Genomic DNA, 22,910 nt, shown 5'->3' on the forward strand with positions numbered 1-22,910 from the left:
ATTTAGGGGTACTTTTTTAAAAGGTAAAGCATTTTTATGCTCCCCGCAAAAAGCACAAAATTCCACCAGAGGCAGCGTCTGTGGTTAGTACAGCACCATATCAGCACTGAACGTGATTCTCTAAACATCGGTGGTTCCAAAAAGGCACTCTGCTAAATTGTTAGCTGTTTGCTAGATAGAGTAAGGTGATCGCTTCTCCAAATCCATTCATGATAAGGGCCATCGAATGCGGGTCTACAGACTATCAAACTCCTCCTGCCTTCCCCAGCTCAAGCCACCGCTGCTGTTTCATGATCCCACAGATGCCCATAGGTCACGTACAGGTAGATAATGCTCAGTGTGTTGCCCTTTCCTCATTCATCTACCTAAGCCCAAAACAGGGTCATGTATACACTTTTCATTCACCTCTTCCATGACAACTGTTACATAAACACCATGCACATCATACCTAATTACAGTATCTTAAGCTCTATATTTAAGGTAGGAATATACAGACTTAAAAATTCTTTAATATTAGAAAATGTCAAATAAAACAGTCTATCATCACTGCCTTCAGTATGATGTGTCTCATCTATTCTCATCAAGAGGTTAATGGACCTCAACCGATGCTCTCTGTCTCTGGGGTTACTCACCTGATGGCTTTATCTGTTTATTACACCGACTCATCCATCACTATCATTCCCACACTGCCCCTGGCCTCCCTCCCTCTCTGTAAGGCTGACCTCATACACTAGCCCCGTGGTCAGCAAACTGCGGCTCGTGAGCCACATGCGGCTCTTTGGCCCCTTGTGTGTGACTCTTCCACAAAATACCACGGCCTGGGCGAGTCTATTTTGAAGAAGTGGCGTTAGAAGAAGTTTAAAAAATTTGGCTCTCAAAAGAAATTTCAATCGTTGTACTGTTGATATTTGGCTCTGTTGACTAATGAGTTTGCCGACCACTGCACTAGCCCAACAGTCAGATGATTAAGATAGAAGTGTGAGAAGAAAAATATGGTCAGACCCATGCTAGGCATTGAAGAAGCCACGGTGCCTATTAGAGACAGCATGGTTTCCCTGTGAAACAAATAAGATTAACCTACCTCCCACAATGCAACTACCCCTCTTCAAAACTCAGGGCTACTGGGAGGCAGCTTAACAAACAACCTCCCACAGCTGCATGGCAGATCCCTGCATCTGTGCTGTATGCGTGTGCTCAGGCTGCTTGTCCATCCGTGGGAAGTGACATATGCCATTTGATTGGCTAATGGTAGGCTTGGAGGAGAGTCAGAGAGCGCGTTGGCAGCCACCTCATGTCTGCTTATTGCTTTTCATTTTTTCCCTTTTCTCTGGGGCTTCTGGTCTTGGCTCTTTTGGAACCTGCCTGCTATATTATTCATTTAACTTCAAGTGGTCATGTATGGCTAACAAAGCTGGGATTTTGTGAACGGACAATCTGCACTTAGTCCAAACCACTTAGATGTCAGTAATCAACCTAAATTAGCAGTTTTTATTTTTTTAATTGCAATTCCATCTTGGATTTCACACGTTAAAAGTGAGCTGAGATTAGGTGATGGGCACTAAGGAGAGTGCAAGAAAATCTGAAAGTAGCCGAAGGATTTGGGCAGGACCAGCTCTAGGATGTGAGGGTCAGTGCAAAATGGAAATACAGGGCCCCTTGTTTAACATGTATTCAGAATTACAAGACAGCTACTTCAGATAATGAAACCAAACAGCTACTTCAGATAATTAAACGAACACCAGGCCCTTCTAGCAATGGGACTCTAGGCACAGGTTGCATGCCCAGGAAGAAAGCCCCAGATTTGTAGAAGAAAACATGAGACATTTTTGCCATTCCTTTTAACCACTGAGCGTACTTATTATAAAAACTCATACACTGGCAATATTTTCTTCACAATCAATAGTATCTTCAACCAAAATTTCTGTTTAGGATTTTAAAACATTGTGGGGGTTTATTCCTTTTTAATTATTATTAGAAAACATGCTTTGAAATTCTAATTAAAACATAAAGTTTAGGAAGGTTTCAAAATATAATCACCTGCCACCTCCCATGCTTTTCCAAATCTACTATAAACACTAAAATGAAAAAAATAAAGCACGTAAATGATGGCTCCATGGTTGGATTTAGGCAACCCTAAATTTCGAACTTGGCAGTGAACACCAGCCACTAACAAAAGCTATACGTGCCAAACTCTAGAAACAGCATGGCCACTGAACAAGGTTCTCCATGAAAGAGCAGTAATCAATATCCGAAGGAGCAAGGCATGGCACTAACCAGATTTTATCAAACTGTTTTAAAACAAAGAACTCTAGCTGATGTGGCTGTGGCTGTGGCTGTGGCTGAGTATCGGCCCATGCACCAAGAGGTTACTAATTTGATTCCCAGTCAGGGCACATGCCCGGGTTGCGGGCTCAACTTCCGAAAGGGACATGCTAGCTGATTGATGATGTTTCTCTCTCATGGATGTTTCTATCTCTCTCTCCCTCTCTCTCTAAAATCAATAAAAACATATTTTTAAAAAAGAACTCTAAAATGTTCCTCCTTCCATACTTTGATTAGAGCAAAAACAAATTCCTCCAAATTAAAGCTGAAATTCACATGACTAAACACCAATAAATATTTTACTAAATGTTTTAAATGTAAGAAATAGATTAATAACTCTCATAGGATACTTCACTTTTCTTGATTTCAGCTTATTCTTAGGACATTTCTCAAATAAGCACCAACCCATTTTTAACACAGTGCTTTGTTCAACAGATTGACTATGCTAGATACAAATCTGCTCCATGGGACAGAGACAAAGTGGCCATAATTGATACCTTTACATGGTAAATATAACCTTCCAAAGGTTTTGTGATCATCCTTATCATATCTACAGCTATTAGAAGGAACCATAGATATCTCTACTTAAATAAAGCTAGCAGCTAGAGAACCTTCTGGACTTGGAATGTTAACTAATGTTCTTTAAGGAATAGTTATATTAATAGTAAATTGCTTATTTCACTTCACAATTATATATATTTGTGTTCAAATTATTTCACCTCATAAAATCCCAAAAATACATCTGAATGCTCAGAAGCTTAGAGTAATTTCTTTTTGGCTGTTTCCCTTGCTTTGTATCATAATGTCCTTCTCCAAATCAGTTTGTTTTCCTACTGAGGGTATGACACCACCACTCTTCTAAGTGTAGATGAAAAGGGACCACATGCTGACCTGACTCGCTCAAGGAAGGCCTGTGTGGTGGCCTTGCAAACTCTAGAGACTTAAAGTAACCACAAAGGATGGTCCGAAATTAAAACTTTTTAACTAAAAGTGTATGGCAGCTAGTCATGTCCTAGGATTCTTCCCTGACAAAAGTCAGTCTTTACCTTAACTAAGCCTGTCTGTTGTCTTTTGCATGTCTGATAACATATCATTGGAATGTCAGGGTAACTTATAACTTCCCTTTTTCCAGACCCCTCAGGGCACAACCACTGCACCAGGGCTCCAGGACAGAGACCACAAATGCTGTCATTGTTATGGTTATCATGTTCATCGTTAACTGTTAACTAGCCTACACCCACCTAAGTAAAAGAAGTGTGTGCCTATCATTTTACTTTTTCTCCAATCCTGTAGGTTTCTTCTCTTTGCTTTCTCCTGCCTCCCTAATCTATCACCAGTGGATTTATGTAACCCACTTCCGTCTCCTCCTTTGATTGTAATGTATAAAACAAGGTTAAAAACCGCCATTCTCCGGAGCAGTATCTCTATACGTTGAGATTCTGTTTCCTGGCAATTGTCCACAGTTTGGTTCAAATAAATGCACAAAAATTCTTTAGAGGTTTGAATGTTAATTATGTTAACACAAGCATAGGTCCATTTGATGTCTAAGCCATTTCTCACCCTTCATAATCACTACAACTGTTAATCCTTCCTTTTTTATTTTTATAAATATAATTTTATTGATTTCAGAGAGGAAGGAAGAGGGAGAGAGAGATAGAAACATCAATGATGAGAGAATCATTGATTGGCTGCTTCCTGCACACCCCCTACTGGGGATCAAGCCCACAACCTGGGCATGTGCCCTTGACTGGAATCGAACCTAGGACCCTTCAGTCTGCAGGCCGACGCTCTATCCACTGAGCCAAACCAGCTAGGGCAATTCTTCCTTTTTTATATCTGTCTCTTTCCTTTTCACTTCAACTACCCTACTTTTCATCCTTATTACCTCTTACTGGAAATATTACTGAAATCTTTGGTTCTTATCTCTATCCATCTAAACCTGCAAAATAATCTGCACATCATGACTGATTAATCTTCCTACAGCATCTATTTGATTTTCTCCTTTCCTTAATCAAATATTTCCCCCTTAATAAAGTTCACATTTCTGCGCTTGACATTCAGTGTGGTTCCTCCAAATTTGTTTTTCAAGCCAGACTGTCTACCATTCTCCTGCTGCAGATAGTACAGTACAGTATTTAAGAGCATCAGTGGGAATTCCAATTTCATTACAGCAGAGAAGGAACAATATTAGCTCTCTCTTTAGAAGAGGAAAATATGAACTTAGGAATGGATTTGCCTAAGAAGAAAACAAGCTTTTGTTAAAAGGAAGTACTTTTTTCCCCTGATAAGTACTCTAAAAAATATGCAACAAATAATAAAGCTGAATTTATAAGCTCTTGCACTGATTTATGGATTAATCAAACTGACATGATAGTCCCAAGTATGATGAACTTCAATTCCGTTCTGCTATTCATCCTTAATGGTGTGTTCCTGTGTGGAGTTTTCCTGCCGGTCCCTATAAAAAGATAAGGACTCTCTGGGTGGTAAATCATCTTTTTAAAGAGTCCCCATGTACCCACCCAAATGCAAATCTTTATGTTTGTTCAGGCATTGAAGTTTATAAAACCCCTTTTATATAACTGGAAAGTCATTAAATGTCCCATCACAGTTCCTCCCATACTTCAAGACTCACCTCAGTTCCCTCTCCATAAAGCCTTTCCTCATTGCTTCTTGCTAGATTATAAGAGTCTTGAGAATAGAGCCCGAGATGTTTCTGATTCAACAAACATTTATAGAACAGATACCATGCTAGGAATTTATCCCTCAGTATATACAGACGCCACCTCTGAAATAATATAAAAATAATCAATTACAAGTGCTTGTTTCTGGGGGAAATAAAGATAAATCTAGAAAAACAGGTATCTAGGGCAAAAGGGGAAAGAGGATGACCTCACCCTTTTCTTTCATTTATTTTTAGAAAATTTGTTATCATTTTTTTCTCTGTGCCTTTGAAAATATGTAAATATTTTTAAAAGCCAAAGGAGCTTCTTGACACCTTTTCCACCCATGAATGTCGTTCGCAAGGATCTGGGCGCCATTTCTTTAAAATATAATCATCAGCCCTAGCTGGTTTGGCTCAGTGGATAGAGCATCAGCCTGCGGACTGAAGTGTCCCAGGTTCGATTCCGGTCAAGGACACATGCCCATGCCCGTGTTGTAGGCTCAATCCCAAGTAGGGGGCATGCAGGAAGCAGCCAATCAATGATTCTCTTTCATCATTGAAATTTCTATCTCTCTCTCCCTCTCCCTTTCTCTCTGAAATCAATAAAAAAATATATATAAAAAAATAAATAAAATAAAACAAAATGTAATCATCAAGGAAGATAGTGCTTCTATCTCACAGTTTCCATGGGAGGATCTAAGCCTAACTTCCCTGGGCACCTGGCTCCAAGCTGCAAACCTACTTCTGTCATTAAGATATAGTACGTTTAATTTCCTATGAACAAAGGCACTAACTACACAGATTGTCATTCCAATTACCAAGTTAATTTAGGATGAACTATGTATTCAAAAGGTAATGTCAGGTCCTCTTTTTTTACTTGTTTACTGTTTATCTGCTTAGCTATATAAAAGGTGATATTTCTTTCTATACCTGCTATCTCTTTAGCAGATTGCCTGTGATTCATATCACATTCTGGTTTAATGCTGACTTGAAAATAAAACTTTTTTTTTCTCTTCTACTTTTGTGAAGAGATTTTCTGAATTGGCAGTTGTTGCTTTTAATTTTATTTCCCCAAAATTACCAGATATCATTGGATCATATAATTTGTAAATGTGCACATATATTAACTTCTCAATAATAAATTGCAAGAATAAATTAAGAAAAGAAGCAATGCGGAAGGAAAGTGCGAGAGATAGAGGGTAAGGAAGAACAGAAGAAGGGAGGGAGAAAGAAAAGAAAGAACAAACTCAAGAGAAATTCCACTTGGGGGGCGGGGGGGGGAGAAGGCTTAAAAAGAAAACCTAAGTCTAACACAACTCTAGATTCAGAGGCTCTAGGAATCAAACATACTCTCTGCTCAGTAATAAAGGGTAGAACATTTAATCCAATATTCCACTCTCAGAAAAATATTGACTCAGCAACTGGCCTAGGCTGGAGTCACCAGTTAACTAGACTGGGGTTCTTAACTTTTTGTGTCCTGGACTCCTCTGGCAGTCTGGTGAAAACTAAACCCTCTCTCAAAGCAATTATTCTAACGTATAAAATAAAAGACAGATTCAAAGGAAACCATTTTCATTAATGGTTATAAAAATATTTTTAATTTGCCATATTAATACATGAAATAACAAGATCTAGCACTGGACCTAATAACATAGTAGTAACAAGCATAAATGATACTTTGCACACCTGTAATTTGGTATGAAAATGTCTGCAATTGCTACTGGTAACACAATCTTAGGTGTTGCCATCAATACTGTGATTTATCACCTATATTAATAATTAAACAAAATGCTAAGTTTCAGGTTGAATTTTGAAATAAAGATCTAGTATTTTCCCACTAAAGTTCATAGACACCTGGATTCTATACACGGATCCCCATGAACTTCAGATTAAAAGGCCCATGAGAGTTGTAACGTTAGATCACAGAGTGGCTCCTACATAAGATAGGCAATGTCCACCACAAAGGACAAGAAGCTCTGCTCCAGGAAGACAAACTACTTTCTTGGTCTAAAGGAGCATCTACATCTCCTTCCACTCCTTTCCCCAGTATTAACAACTATAGGCCCGGTGCACAAAATTCGTGCACTCATGCACGGGGTAGGGGAGGGGGGGAAGGGGCAGGAAAGAGGGGGTCCCTCAGGCAAGCCTGCACCCTTTCCAATCCAGGACCCCTCCGGGGATGTCAGACCTGCCTCTCACAATCCGGACCGCTGGCTCCTAACTGCTAGCCTGCCTGCCTGCCTGATAGCCCCTAACCACCTCTGCCTGCCTGCCTGATCGCCCCTAACTGCTCCCCTGCTGGCCTGATCACCCCTAACTGCCTCTGCCTTGGCCCCACACCAGGGACCCAGGATTCCCTCCTCCGGCTGGCTACAGGCACCCAGGACCTGGGCTTCCCTCCCTCTGGCCAGCCGCAGGCACCCAGGACTTGGGCTGGCTTCGCCTAGGCTGGCTGCAGCTGCAGGGGACCATGGGTGGGCGGCTTTGTCAGGAAGGACATCCAGATGGTCGTCCAGAAGATGTCTGGTCTAATTAGCATATTACCCCTTTATTAGTATAGATCATGCTAGTTGTTAATAAGGACCTATAATGACTACAGGGACATCATATGAATGCTATAAAGTACACTGTAGTTACTAATACTATACAGTCTATGAATAGTTCTCAACAAGAAACAGGCATAATAAGGATCACGTGGGAAGCCTATTTCTTAAAAAAGATTCATGACCCCCCTGCTTAGAGTCTATCTAAATGGGGAACAGTAACCTCCACTCTTACTAAAAGTGAGTCTTATTCAAGTGATTAAGTACCAAACATCTCAGATTACACCAACAGAATTAAAGAGAGACTCTAGGGCAAATAATATAAATATAAATATAAATATAAATATAAATATAAATATATATTATAAATACATATATATATATATATATATATATATATATATATATATATATATATATATATAAATACACACACACACACACACACACACACACACACACACACACTAGAGGCCCAGTGCACGAAATTCATGCACGGGGCGGGGGGGGATGTCCCTTAGCCCAGCCTGCACTCTCTCCAATCTGGGCCCCTTGAGGAATGTCCAACTGCCCATTTAGGCCCAATCCCAGTAGGATAGGGCCTAAACAGGCAGTCGGACATCCCTCTCACAATCCAGGACTGCTGGCTCCCAACTGCTTGCCTGCCTGCCTTCCTGATTGCCCCTAACCACTTCTGCCTGCCAGCCTGATCACCCCCTAACCACTCCCCTACCAGTCTGATTGATGCCTAACTGGTCCCCTGCCAGCCTGATTGCCCCAAACTGCCCTCCCCTGCAGGCCTGGTGACCCCTAACTGCCCTCCTCTGAACACCTGGTCACCCCTAACTGCCCTCCCCTGCAGGTCTGGTCCCCCCCAACTGCCCTTCCCTACAGGCCCAGTCGCCCCCAACTTCCCTCCTCTACTGGCCTGGTCACCCCTAAGTGCCCCCCCATAGGCCTGGGTCTCCCCCAACTGCCCCCCCGCAGGCCTGGGTCATCCCCCCTCAACTGTCCTCCCCTGCAGGCCTGGTCCCCCCCACAACTACCCTCCCCTGCAAGCCTGGTTCCCCCCCCCCCCCAACTGCCCTCTGCCAGCCTGGTCCCTCCAACTGCCCTCCCCTGCTGGCCAGATCTCCCACAACTGCCCTCCCCTGCAGCCATCTTGTGGCGGCCATCTTGTGTCCACATGGGGGCGGCCATCTTGTGTGTTGGAGTGATGGTCAATTTGCATATTACTCTTTTATTAGATAGGATGCCAATTTTGAAAAAGAAAAAAAAAGTACTGCCTCTCCAATTTAAGGTGTCCAGAGGAAAATAACAGCATAAATTAATTTATTTTAAAACAAGGAAGAAAAACAAAATAATTAAAAATAAACTAAATAAATGTACTCAAGATATTAAAAAAGAACAGCAAAATTAAACTTCAAGAATTAAAAAGTAGGAGTTAATAAGGACAAAAGCAGAAATTAACTACATTTTAAAATAATTTGAATTACCAAAGAAAAGTCATTTTTAAAAATTTAGATTAAAAACAGATGAAAAACATGTTCCTAATGCCATTCATATGTTGCCTCTTTTACTTTGCAGAATTTATTACTTTTCATTGCTGCCTTTGATCCTTTTTTTATGGAGGTTCCATGAACATTTGAAAGGTGGGTATTCTGTTGCATGCCAAGTTCAATACATCAAATCAAATGACAAACGGTCCACTGTGCATATGGGGTGGTCAATAAATAATAATAAAGAAATACCAAAACTGCTCTATTTTGAGGCCCTCTTTAATATGCCTTAAAAACTTTCCTAAGCTAGATTTCAACCAGTATGCACTCCTATTACAGTCTCTTCATCACCTAAATATTTATTTTTCCTCCGTGCTTTTTCTTATTCAGATTTCCCACTAAGGCAACTCCCCAATCAACAAAACTAACTCTAACTAGCACTAAATTCCATCCCAGAGTCCTGGGAAGTGTGGAAAATGTGAAAAGTGCCCGCACACCTGTTCAGTCTCCTTAGGGACTAGTGATCACCTGTCTTGTCAGCTCCCAGAGACAAGTGACTTAGAAGCCAGACCCCGGTCGGCAGCTGGAAAAGTTAGGACACTGAAGGTGCAGTCTGACCCCTCCAAGAAGAAGCTGGAAGTTGGGCTTTATTGTCTGCTCACTTAGCACTGAGGCAGGGAAGAGCCAAAGGAAGGGCTTGCATGACTGTTTAATCCTGCCGTTTGTGCTCTATGGTCCCAAGGGACTAGTAAATGCCGGGCCCAATAGCTCCCCAAAATAGGCAAATTAGGAGACAATTGCTCTGGTAGCAGACATCAGGTTGGGCACTAGATATGTGGTCCAAACCTTTGCTCGTCAATGAGAAGATGGGAACTGCCTCTCAATTGTATGGTGCTGTTATGGGTGAAGATTATGGTGAGAATGTGTCTCAGTTTTTCCTACTTGTTTTGATGTGGGCATGTTTCAATCACCCAATGTCAAGAAATCTCTCAATCAGTTTATGGTTTTCTCTCAGAAGAAACTGATCCATGTGTAGTTGTTTATTCAATGTGTTCATGTGTGGAGGGTGTTTTGCTATCTTGCTGAGAATAAATTCTCTCCATAAAAATATTATTTTTGTCTCTGGTGTTCTTCAGGTTCACTACAATATATGCATGTGGATTTCCTTTTATATATCATTTTGTTATTGCTGTCGTTAATCCTCACCAGACAATATTTTTCCCATTGATTTTTAGAGAGATTGGAAGGGAGGGAGGGAGGGAGGGAGGGAAGAGAGAGAAAGAGGCATCGTTGTGAGAGACACATTGATTGGTTTCAATTGGTTGCCTCTCCACAAGGGCTAGGGATTGACCCTGCAACCCGGGTACATGCTCTTGATTGGCAATCAAACCCATGACCCTTTGGTCCAAGGGCTGAGGCTCCAACCATTGGGAAAAACTGGCCAGGGCTCTTTTTATATGTCTTAATTAACAATTTGGGGACTTCTTGGCTATGGAGACCGGTGTCTTCCATCAGTTCTAGGAAATTCTTAATATCATTTTTATACTTTTCTCTCTTCTGAATGTTATATTAGAATATTTTAAAACTTGTGAAACCATCTTTATGTATCAACTGCTTTTTAAAAATGTTTTGTATTGTGTCTCTCTGTAGTGCATTGTAACAAACTTCTTCAAATATATCTTTCAGATCATTAATTCTCTGCTAATCTCCCATTTTGCCTATTCACTGAATTTTTTTACGATTATGTTTTTCATTTTAGATAGTTCTGTCTGGTCAATTTCAACAGTCTTTTAGTTGCTTTATAAAACTCTTCATACACTAGTAAATAAAAGAAGGAATAATGTATATTAAGCATACTATTTATATTCAATATCTATAGTGTTTGCAGATCTGACTCTGCAGTTGGTTCTTTCTGCAATGTCTCACTTGTGGTGGCTTGCTTATTTGTGTGTCTTGTGAGAACTTACTTTCCTTGGACCTGCATGAGAATTTTTTGTGAACTGGGTGTGAAGTGCAGAGAAAATTTGAGTTTACTTCTGGCAGGTATTTGGAGGTACTGCCAAGACAGAACAACTTTAAATGTTCAAGCTGGGGTTTTAGAGGGCATATAGATTATATGAATTCTGACCCAATGTCCAGGTAAGGACAGATTTATTGTTAGAAAATTTCCAAAATATTTTCTATTCTTTTTTTCTGAGCCACCCAAGTCAAGGTTAAGCTAGCCAAGTCTTCCTACTATCTCCTACTGTAGGGGCTGGTGTCTCTCTTGTTCATCCAAAGAGGTAGCTAAATTTAAGGATTCTCACTTTATGAAAGACTCTCATATGGCTTTCCTGTTGGCAGTATATAGCCGTTGTCTTCTGCCCTCAGTTCATGGTCTTTCGAATCCAAGCCACAGGCCATCCATCATGAAAAAGAAATCCCCCACATCTCCCAGCAGAATGCTGGTGCTGGCTTGCTAGTCTGGATTTCAGCTCTCTTCTTATCTGGCTAACCTCAAATTTTCCTAATTCACCTGTTGGATTGTCCATGTATTTAAAAATATTTGATCCATTATTTTTAGTTTTATTATTTTGCTATATTTCTAGAAACCAAACCATTTTTTGAAAAGCATGTTAAAGTGCTCCTAGACATCAGTGATGCCTATACTTCTTTAGTTCCTAAATGCTAATCTGTTTAGTACAGGTCCCATTTCTCCTTCGGGTGAAAACATAAAAATATAAGGACTGTACTCCGCAAGTTATTACTCTTAGTAAAGGGCAGCATATCTTGGCAGTTGCAGGGCATCTAAATTCTGGCTAGATAGCAACTGAGAGAAGAGAATTGTTCTCTCTTTGGGCTCTCTTATCACGAAAAAAGCTTCTGAGCAGCATATCACGTAGATAGGTTCTTGATGGCTTACCTCACTATAAATTCATGTCTCAGTTAAAAGTTAGGTAAAGTAGAGCCACCTACCACAAGTATATGCACTGCCAGTTGGAGAAAGGAGGCAAAAAATAGGGGTAAAGGGAAAATGCTCTTTGATCCAATATCACAAAATGGCATGCAGCATTCCTGTATCTATTATTTCCTTCCTTCATTTACTCACCGATATTCACAGAGCACTTACTATGTGTAGAGCATTATTCTAGGTGTCGTAGATACAATCGTAAATAAATATAGGGACCTAGTTGGTTTGGTTCAGTGGATAGAGCATTGGCCTGTGAACTGAAGGGTCCCAATTTTGATTCTGGTCAAGGGCACATACCTTGGTTGCAGGCTCCTTCCTGGCCCTGGCCCTGGCCCTAGTCAGGATGCGTACAGGAGGCAACCAATCTATATGTCTCTCTCACATCGATGTTTCTCTCTGTGTCTCTCCCCCTCCCACTATCTCTAAAAATCAATGAAAAAAATATCCTGGGGTGAAGATTAAAAAAAAGAAATAAATATAGGAATGATGATACATACTAGTAAATGAATATATAAAAAAGAAAGATAAGAAAATAAATATGACAACTCTTTGAAAATGAGAAAATACTACAAAACTCCTTTGTCATTATCTTCTTTTTCACAAGATGATCTGGATAACTCTGTGGACCGTGTTTACAACAGTTGCTTTTTCCCCACAGGAGAAAGCATATCTTGATAGATTTGGAGTTTCAAAGCAATTTACACTGGCAAAGTTTCTGCTTAAAAACATTTTGGAAATTCTGTCAATCTACAATTTAACACTTTTCAACTCTCACTCAGTCACAAATGCAGAAGGAACACCCTGTAATTCATATTAGCCTTTCCAATAAATCAATCACTTTAACCTGTAAAGTATTCTAATTCAACTTCTATTTTCTCCACCAATAAATCTCAGGTTTCATATCCACAACCAGGTGTGGGCCAGAATGAAAGAGCAAACGAAGCTGCAGAGTGGTGTCTGTTGAGTAAGCGCTCTGATACATTTCCACACCATAAACATGTAATGACACTTCCTCCCAACAGCATATTTACTACATCCATTTATTTCAAGGTATTATATTTGCAGAAGCAAGATAGAGCAAAGGTTACTTTGGATCTTTTACCAATACCACTTCCTGTAAATAAAGAGAAGAGCAACCATTTAATTTACAAAATCATTTTTAAAGGCTAAATGCTCAATAAATTCTTCTTTATCTAGTTCACACAGCCTCGGCAGCTATTTATAACTAGGACAGAAAAATATGTACAAAATTCAAGCATTTGCACTAGCTTGGGCATGCCTAGCTTTGATTGAAACTGAATTAATTTCAAAGGTTGTTGAGACAGTATTAGAATTTCAGGGAAATATCTGTGGGACTCCCTCCTGCCTTGTCCGGGAGAAGTGAATCAGACACATAGCTTGAGAAAAGGAAGACTCCACCCATCACCACTCCTATGCCCGCTCCCATTAAAGCTGCAACCAACTATATCTATCTATCATCTATCTATCTATCTATCTATCTATCTATCTATCTATCTATCTATCTATCTATCATCTCCCTCCCTCTCTGCATAATAAACTGGACCACTTATGCAAACATCCCCTGACACAATTCTGTGTAGCACTGTGAGAAATGATAATCAAGCCCGTATGTCCACCCTAGAAAATTTCACCTCACTGTATTAGCCACTCCCCAAATATAAACTACTTCTCCTTAAATGACCCAGGTACAAAGTCTTTTTCACTAACAAGTTATTCTATCTTTTATACTTGGTTACATTTATAATTTATCTGACAGTTTATAGAGACTAAAAATCTTAGCATAAATTGTGTTGAATTTTAGTTAAGCCCCTTAAGTTCTATCAATGAGAATTTAATATAGCACAGAAGTTAGAACTATCTTCTAGAGAGATGAGATTCACATGCCAGCTATGATCACTCACCAGCCTTCTGACTTAAGCAAGTTACATAACCTATGCCAAGTCTCAGTTTTATTTTCTGTGAAAAAATAAAAATAAAAATGCTTATCTTAGAGGGGCTCTAATAAGTAAATGATTAGCTACCAAGAAATGATACATTTTAATTCACGGGGAACCTAACATTCTAGTAGTACCACTGGTATAAAATTAGTAAGAAACAGTCTTGCCCACAAGGAGTTTTCAATCTTATTATGAAGACAAGGTACGCATCTCAAGGACAAGTTTACTGAGTGCTCAGTACCCAGGGCAAACAAAAAGGTGATGGGGTATGATTAAAGAGTCTACCCTAGGTCCCGCGCATCTGTTCTGTAGCACAGAAACCGTTTATCTCCGTCCGCCTTCTCTCTCACCTAAGTGCGTGCTACCACCCCCTGGAAGATTCTATGGACATGGACATGAGCCCTCTGAGGCCCCAGAACTACCTTTTGGTTGTGAACTAAAGGCTGACAAAGATCATCACTTTAAGGCGGATAAGATGAAAATGAGCACCAGTTATCTTTACGAACGGTCAGTGTAGGGGCTGGAGCAAAGGATGAACTGCACATTGTCGAAGCAGAGGCAATGAATTATGAAAGCAGTCCAATTAAAGAAACACTGGCAACTTTGAAAATGTCTGTACAGCCAACGGTTTCCCTTGGTGGCTTTGAAATACCACCCCCTTCGGTCTCACGGCTGAAGTGTGGTTCAGGGCCTGTGCATATGAGTGGACAGCACTTAGTAGCTGTGGAGGAAGATGCAGAGTCAGAAGATGAGGAGGAGGATGATGTGACACTCCTAAGTACGTCTGGAAAGCGGTCAGCCCCTGGAGGTGGCAGCAAGGTTCTGCAGAAAAAAAGTAAAACTTGATGCTGATGAAGATGATGATGATGAGGAGGAGGAGGAGGATGAAGAAGATGATGATGATGATTTTGATGATGAGGAAGCAGAAGAAAAAGCTCCAGTAAAGAAATCCATACAAGATACTCCAGCCAAAAATGCACAAAAAAATCAAATCAGAATGGAAAAGACTCAAAACCATCAACACCAAGATCAAAAGGTCAAGAATCCTTCAAAAAACAGGAAATAACTCCTAAAACACCAAAAGGACCTAGTTCTGTAGAAGACATTAGAGCAAAAATGCAAGAAAGTATAGAAAAGGGTGGTTCTCTTCCCAAAGTGGAAGCCAAGTTCATTAATTATATGAAGAATTGCTTCCGGATGACTGATGTGGAGGCTATGCAAGATCTCTGGCAGTGGAGGAAATCTCTTTAAGAAAATAGTTTAAACAGTTTGTTAAAATTTTCCTTCTTATTTCATTTCTGTAACAGTTGATATCTGGCTGTCCTTTTTATAATGCAGAGTGAGAACTTTCCCTACCGTGTCTGATAAATGTTGTCCAGGTTCCACTGCCAAGAATGTGTTGTCCAAAATGTCTGTTTAGTTTTTAAAGATGGAACTCCACCCTTTGCTTGGTTTTAAGTATGTACGGAATGTTATGATAGGACATAGTAGTAGTAGTGGTCAGACAAGTAGTGGGGAGACAAAAATATACATGTGAAATAAAACTCAGTATTTTAATAAAGTAAAAAAAAAAAGAGTCTACCCTATTTAGACAAGAGTTTCTAAGATTTTCACATAGATGCTAATAATTGGGAATTTAATAAATTTTCACAATGATGTCAATAATTAGAAATTGAATAATGCTGGATTAGAAATAAAGTGACCTGTTTAAAAACATGTAACTAATGGAAAAGCATACAAAACGGTTATTCTAAATTTAAATAAAGTAATATTTTTACCATGAAAGTAATAAAATTAAGAACAACATAGGAATTATATGTTATGTGTTTAGTGTCTCAATAAAACTTAGTAATTTTAATTGGATTGATTTCTTAATTATGGAAGAATCTGTCTCCAAATAGTCATCTCCACTAATGATAGTGAGAGCTAAGATTTACTGGGCACTAATGAAGTCCCAGGCACTGCTCTAAGCATGCTTACATGTATTGTTCTCACTGATTTTAACAATACTATGATTTATCCCCATTTTATTGGAGAGGAAATTAAGTCCAATGAAATAACTTTCCTAAGGTCACATGGGTAGAAAGAACCACAGCTGAGGTAGGAACCAGGCTACCCAATGTTGCCCCCCACTGAGCAGCTACATATCTGACTTGGGGAGCCAATGATCCTTGACATCAAGTTGAAAATAGAGTTTGAGTTTCTGAGCTTCTTCTCAACACTGGCTTCACCTATCAGTAGTTCCCATCATAACTGATGAAAATCCATCCATCCAGTTGCCAAGCCAAAATAAAACCTTGTAGTGATCTGTGGCAGACACAGAGGTGTACTGCCCATTCCCCTGCCAGGTAGGACTTGCCCAGCTGTGGGGAGTGAGGACAGCAGATGGGCCCCCAGCTATCACTTTCTTCAGTATTTGACTTCCAGTCATTGAAAGAAACAAAAGGCCTGGCTTTTTTGCCTGACAAGTTACACTCAAGAACAACCTTCTCTCCAGGACTCCCTGCTGACTGGTCCAGGCTTTGTGGGTGTAGACTTCTTCCTCTGCTTAATCTTGCTCTTCTCTTCCCTTTACACAAATTACTTCCTAATAACACCTTGCATCCCAAGCTCCAGCCAGCGGTGCTTCCGGAGACTCAGCTAAAACGCCTCCCTTCCTCCCACATGTCACATCCATTCTGTCAAATCTAGTTGGCTCTCCTTACAGTATTTACAGATACCACCCTGGTCCAAACTAAAATTTGAGGTGGAATCAAGTGGTGATGTAAAATGCAAGCCTGCAACTCCTGCCTGAGGTAGACTGGAGCACTAAGCTGTCTGGAAGCTATTTTTCAGCTTCTCACTCTGTTCCCCTTTGGTCTGACACACAGTCAGTGTAGTCTCAGCATGTCACTCTTTTGCTTGAAACCTTACAATGAATTGCATTTAATCTGATGTAAAAGCCGCAATCATTAAAAGTTTGTCCAGCCCTTTCTGACCTAACCCCACTGGGTTTTAGACCTCAGCATCTACTCATCACCTCCCTCTCCGCACCAATCCCCCAGCTTCTGTCACCTAAACACTGGGCATGCCTTCAGGCCTCTGTTCTGGATCTCCATCTGCTGATTCTCTCACTTCCTTCAAGCCTTTGATAATATCTCACTTTCTCAATGTAACATTCTATGCAATTGACTTATCTATGTTTATTGTTTTTGTTTTTTGCCTATATTCTCCTTTTAGAATGTGGATTGTCATCTATTATATCCCAAACACAAGGTACACTAGTAATAATAAGTATTTGTGAAATGGATAAATCCTACATTTCATAAGTAGATTTATAGAAAATAAAATCATGATTATAATCTAATTAACAATCTCCGATTTAAATTCATGACTTCCTTGGCAGAGATGCAAAGGACTCAGAGGTCTACTGATGGGATGTTTTCCTACTAATGAATTCATTGGAAGATACAAGAGGATGGTCGAGTCTAATTGGATTACTGGGTCTTTGTTTACTCATTTAAAAACCCACTTCTGTTTATTTTCATACTGGGACATCAAATCACACTTCACCTTTCTCCTGACTTACCTCAAGCTCATCAAGGGCACTTCCCAGGGTTGCTGCCTGAGGTTCCAGAGGGGCCAGAACATTCTGGATGCCTTGGGAAGCATTTGATATTACATTGAGCGCATTCTGAATTTCTTCACAAACTGTGTCCTTGCTGGCTTTGAGGGAAGCAACATCAGAATGTTCCAAACAAGCTGAACAAATTGAATGCAAGAGTGGGGAGTTCTCCTTCAATGAGGCCCGGGCGCCGGCTATTTCATCCCTCTGATTTGGAGACTTTAAGTCCTGAGGATGAAAATAAAAAGAGAGGTACCATATAATGAGTTATGGGAGAAGAAGAGTTATACAAAGAAGCTCCATTTTTCTGTCAATATACATGAAAAAGATATTAGACACTAAGAAGTCATCTATAAGTTAAAATCCAGGCCATCAATTAGTTTTACCCTCCTTCAGAGTCTGTTAAAAATCTACAGTAGGAAAGCTGAGCCTATCAGCAAATATAGGTCACAGTGATGCAGACGTGTAATACCGAGTGGATCAGTCATATCCTTACAAGTCAGAAAAATACTCTGGCGTTCACATTCTTAAGTGTATTATAAGAGACGTTGAATTATAAGGATACTGATTACCTATTTCCGTAGATGGTGATGATTGCATTTAATCTTTTCATTAAAACTAAACAATTCAGTCAAGATGCTAAATTGAACCTCCAACCATTCTGCTCTTTTCAACTCTTTTACATACTAATAAGTCAATCCTCTATCTTTCTTTCTTTGACACTTACTCAACAAATATTGAACATTTAACATATGCTTTCCCTTGTGCTTGATACCAAGCATACAGATGTGAGCAATCCTACAAGGACCCTATTGTCCTGAAGCTTATGTTCTTGTTTGAGGGGAGGGATCCTACTGACACACAATAAAGTAGGTAAACAAATGCACACATCTATTTCAGGAAACGATGCATGCATCAAGAAAAGACAAAAGTAAAGCGTCATAGAGACTGATCTGAGAAGAGAAAGCTGCTTTAGCTTGGTGGTCACAGAAAATATTTCCATTATGATGACAGTTGCAGTGAACATAAATGAAAAGCATTCCAAGCAGTTGGGAGAGAGGGAAGAGAAGTCCTATGTAAGTGATGGCGCCGAAACCGGTTTGGCTCAGTGGATAGAGCGTCGGCCTGCGGACTGAAGGGTCCCGGGTTCGATTCCGGTCAAGGGCATGTACCTTGGCTGCGGGCACATCCCCAGTGGGGGGTATGCAGGAGGCAGCTGATCGATGTTTCTCTCTCATCGATGTTTCTAGCTTTCTATCCCTCTCCCTTCCTCTCTGTAAAAATATCAATAAAATATATTTAAAAAAAAAAAAAAGTGATGGCTGGCCAAAACTAACTCGGATACCGTGAGAACCCCTGACAAGCACTACCTTAACTAAGTGACAAAGGATAACCTCATTGGTGATCACAGGGATATCATGAACCCCTTGAAACATTGTGACTTCTCCTCTCTAGTGTTTTCTTTAAAAGCCCACAATCTCAGTCTAATCAGAAGAAAAACAATAAAGAAAACCAGATTGGGGAACATCCTGCAGGAGACCTGGACAGTATTCCTCAAGACCATTAAGGCCACACAAAAAAGGGCACTAAGTAATAAACTCTCACAGACCAGAGGAGGCTGGGGAGACGTGACAATCAAATGCAATGTGGAACCCTGGATTGGATCCTGGAAAAGAAATAAGCTATTCATGGATACACTGGTGAAGCCCAAATAAACCTGAGTTAATAGTAATTCGTCAGTGTTTGTTTGTTCCTTGTGGCAAATCAAAGATATTAACAATGCAGGGAACAAGGGGAAACGTAGATGGGAACTCCCTTTACTGAATTTGCAACTTTTCTGAAAATCTAAAAATATTAATATAAATAAGAAGCTTATTTTAAAGAAAACTAACTCAAGGAACCTTAACTATAGCTTATGCATGAAAAATTCATGATAAATACTTTCCCCATTTTAAAAATGAGAAAATGGAGGTTTAGAGAGTCTAAGTTCCTAAGCCAATGACAGAGCTAGATGGTGGCATTGCTTGTATTGTAACCCAAGTCAGTGAGACAGCTAAACCATGATCCCAATAACTATGCTCTATCTTTCCTGCACAGAAAGGAATTCCCTTATCTGCTAAACAAGGACGAGGACTCATATTTGTGTAATGACAGCTTATAAAGTGTTTCTAGATGTACCATCTTATCGATCATCATAACACCTTTGAATCAGTAAGGCTGGGGTTATTAAGCACCAGTTTAACTAAATAGGTATTTAGTGTAAGAAGACTCAGAGGCTGGTAAAAGAACTAAGCTCTAAACCTAAGTCTTTCAAATCACATGTGTTTTTTCCACAAGACTCTGTTGCCAAGGAATAATGTTGCCTGTAGTTAATAAATGGCTGTGCTGCTGTATTTTTAGTTCCTTCTTTTCTGAAAATAAAGGCTGTCTGCTACTTTATGCAGGCTTTCGGAGATATCAACTGATTTACAAGATGTGGGGAGGACAGTAAGAAGTAGCTGTCAACCCATTGTTCATACTAATTATCCAAGAAAAGACACTTTGTAGTTTTCTTGGCTTGCTATGATTTCCCCTTATGTTTCTGGTCTGAGTTCTAGTTTTATCTCTGTCATTAGCACCATGAGCTGGGTAATTCCTCTATTCTTTCAATGTCTGCTTTTCCATCTATAAATATGGGAAAAATGATATTTTGCTAACATAAGATTAAGTAGCATATCAGAAAACAAATATAGGCCTAGCCGGTTTGGTTCAGTAAATAGAGAGTCGGCCTGTGGATCAAATGGTCTCAAGTTCGATTCCAGTCAAGGGCACGTACCTCAGTTGCAGGCTCCTCCCCGGCCTGGGCCCTAATCAGGGCACGTGCAGGAGGTGACCAATCTATGTGTTTCTCTCACATTGATATTTCTCTCTGTCTTTCCCTCTCCCACTCTCTCTAAAAATCAATGGAAAAATATCCTCAGGTGAGGATTTAAAAAAAAAAAAAGCAAACAAATATACTTGGAAAAGAGTAGACTTATTGAGAGAGTACAGAATTATTTTATTCCCTACATTTATTAAGGAATACTGTCTTTGTCCTGTGATGGTCTTAATGATTTGCATATTCTCCACATTTTTATATCACTACCTACATTTAGCTCAGTGAAACTTAGAAAAATATTTAATGTTTTGAAAGGACAAGTAAATTATAGTTTTGAAAGGATGCACAACTCCTCAAAGGAATAACAATAAAAAGTGCAAGTATTCAGAAAGAGCTGAAGAAAATTATCTGCATATTACAGTATAATCAAAATGTATTACATAATTCCCTCTAAAGAGACATACACATAACGAATACTTCTTTATCTAGAATGGCATGGTCAACATTTAGGTAGTTTCTGAAAGAAGAAAGTCTGTGAACATATATTATTACAAAGAAAGCTAAAGTTAAAAATATTATTTCTTTTACTCTGATGGTGGCTATGTATATCTAACAGTAAATTATGGTGATTTTAATGCTGCAGGGACTTTGAAATTTAAAAATCAAATATATTTTTGGCTTTTGATCTTAAGCTTAATTATCTCTGCCCAAGGCAATTATAGGATCTTTAGTGAGCACTGATATCCAAAAAAGTAAACTGCAATAAAGACAGTTTAAATGAATGTAACAAAAATGATGTACTATGGCAGCTGGTGGGGGAAAGAAAGGCAGGTTGTAGAGTTTTAAGGTAAGGACAATACAGAAGGCAAGATCACTTCTCCTAAGGCACATCCCAAAGAATAAATTTAATGTAATAAGTAGGCACATAAACAAGAGGGGAATTAATGAATGCCAGCCTTCTAAATAAAAGGTTGTGGTGATGTTTGTTTTATTAATTTTAACTGATAATACTATGGGTTCAAAGCTTCATATGTCGACATATGCTAAAATTTTAAACCAGGTCAAAATGGAAATTAAATGGTAGGGTTAATTAGGGATTTCTTTGGATGGAGAAGTATAAAGAATTCAGCTCCTCAGGGATTTATACTTATTTAATAACTTTTTTTAATGCTCCAGAAAGTAAAATCTGACATGAGATTTCTAAGTTAAGGGGACATTAAAGGCTTCTAGCTGATGGAGAAATACACAGATGGGATTCAAAAAGAAGAAGACCTTACAAGTCTGTGCAAGTGGATAGAAAATTAACATATGAGTTTTAACTCTGGCAAGAGAACAAAATATATTTAGGGATTTTAAAGATCAAAAAATATTTTTAAAAAATGGAGGGCTCTAAGCGATCAATTAATTAATTCAACTATTCATTCAGCAAATATTGTTTGGCTCCCACTGCACATCAGACAGTTCACTAGATGTTAGGAATGCAAAGATAAAGAGCTTATAGATCAGAAGGGGAAACAAATTTATAAGGGAGTTTAAATAGATGAAAGTCCCTCAGTTTGAGGAAATTAAAGAAAATGTATCAGAGGAGGTGAATCTTAAACTATAAGTAGGAGTTTTCCCTGTAAAGAAAGCAGGGCAAAAAAACAAGCAAAGAAAACAGCATGTGTGAAGACCTGAGGCATGAGAGCAAAGAGCATGCAGACCACAGCAGGTGGCACCACAGCAAGTACAGGCATACCTTGGAGATACTGCAGTTGGGTTCCAGGACAAAGCAATAAAGTGAGTATCAAAATACACTGAGTCAAAGGAATTTTCTGGTTTCCCAGTGCACATAAAAGTTTTGTTTTCAGTACTGTAGTTTATTAAGTATACAATAGTATTATATATGTGCATGTGTATATATATATATATATATATATATATATATATATATATATATACACACACACACACACACACACACACACAAAAGCCTAAGCGACCGTTATGGCCAGATGACCTGATGACCGCCTGGTAGCTATGATGCACACTGACCACCAGGGGGCAGACGCTCAACGCAGGAGCTGCCCTCTGGTGGTCAATGTGCTCCCACAGCCAACCTCCCATGGTCCCTCCCCCCATCCGGGTGGCCCCGATCAGCCCGATTGTCGGCCAGGTAGAGGGACCCCACCCATGCACGAATTTGTGCACTGGGCCTCTAGTGTCTAATAAAACAATGTACATGCCTTAATTAAAAAACACTTTATTGCTAAAATATACTAACCATCATCTGAGCCTTCATTGAGTGATAATTTTTTGCTGGTGGAGGGTTTTGCCTTAGTGTTGACGGCTGCTAATTTATCAGGATGGTGTGGTTGCTGAAGTTGAGGTAACCTGGCAATTTCTTAAAATAAGATAACAATAAAGTTGCAGCATCAATTGACACTTCCTTTCATGAATGATTTCATGCAATGCTGTTTGACAGCATTTTACCCACAGTAAATAAAACTTCTCTCAAAACTGGAGTCAATCTTCT

The 22,910-nt window shown here is 39.5% G+C and overlaps 1 protein-coding gene and 1 pseudogene across 4 annotated transcripts in view; one reads left to right on the forward strand and one right to left on the reverse strand.

Moving 5' to 3' along the window:
* Positions 1–22,910, reverse strand: part of CTNNA3 (catenin alpha 3) — a 1,399,627-nt gene that overhangs the window by 1,063,871 nt on the left and 312,846 nt on the right. For all 3 annotated transcript variants that reach the window (XM_080687956.1, XM_080687955.1, XM_080687954.1), the window contains exon 6: positions 17,503–17,766. In XM_080687956.1, the coding sequence (XP_080544082.1) occupies positions 17,503–17,766 (264 nt within the window). The remainder of the gene's footprint in view (positions 1–17,502; positions 17,767–22,910) is intronic.
* Positions 14,315–15,185, forward strand: LOC308257863 (nucleophosmin-like; annotated as a pseudogene). The gene is made up of 2 exons: positions 14,315–14,365; positions 14,401–15,185. The product of its transcript is annotated as a nucleophosmin-like (transcript).

Source organism: Plecotus auritus (assembly GCF_963455305.1).
Source record: "Plecotus auritus genome assembly, chromosome: 9".
In the NCBI taxonomy this organism is placed as follows: domain Eukaryota; kingdom Metazoa; phylum Chordata; class Mammalia; order Chiroptera; family Vespertilionidae; genus Plecotus; species Plecotus auritus.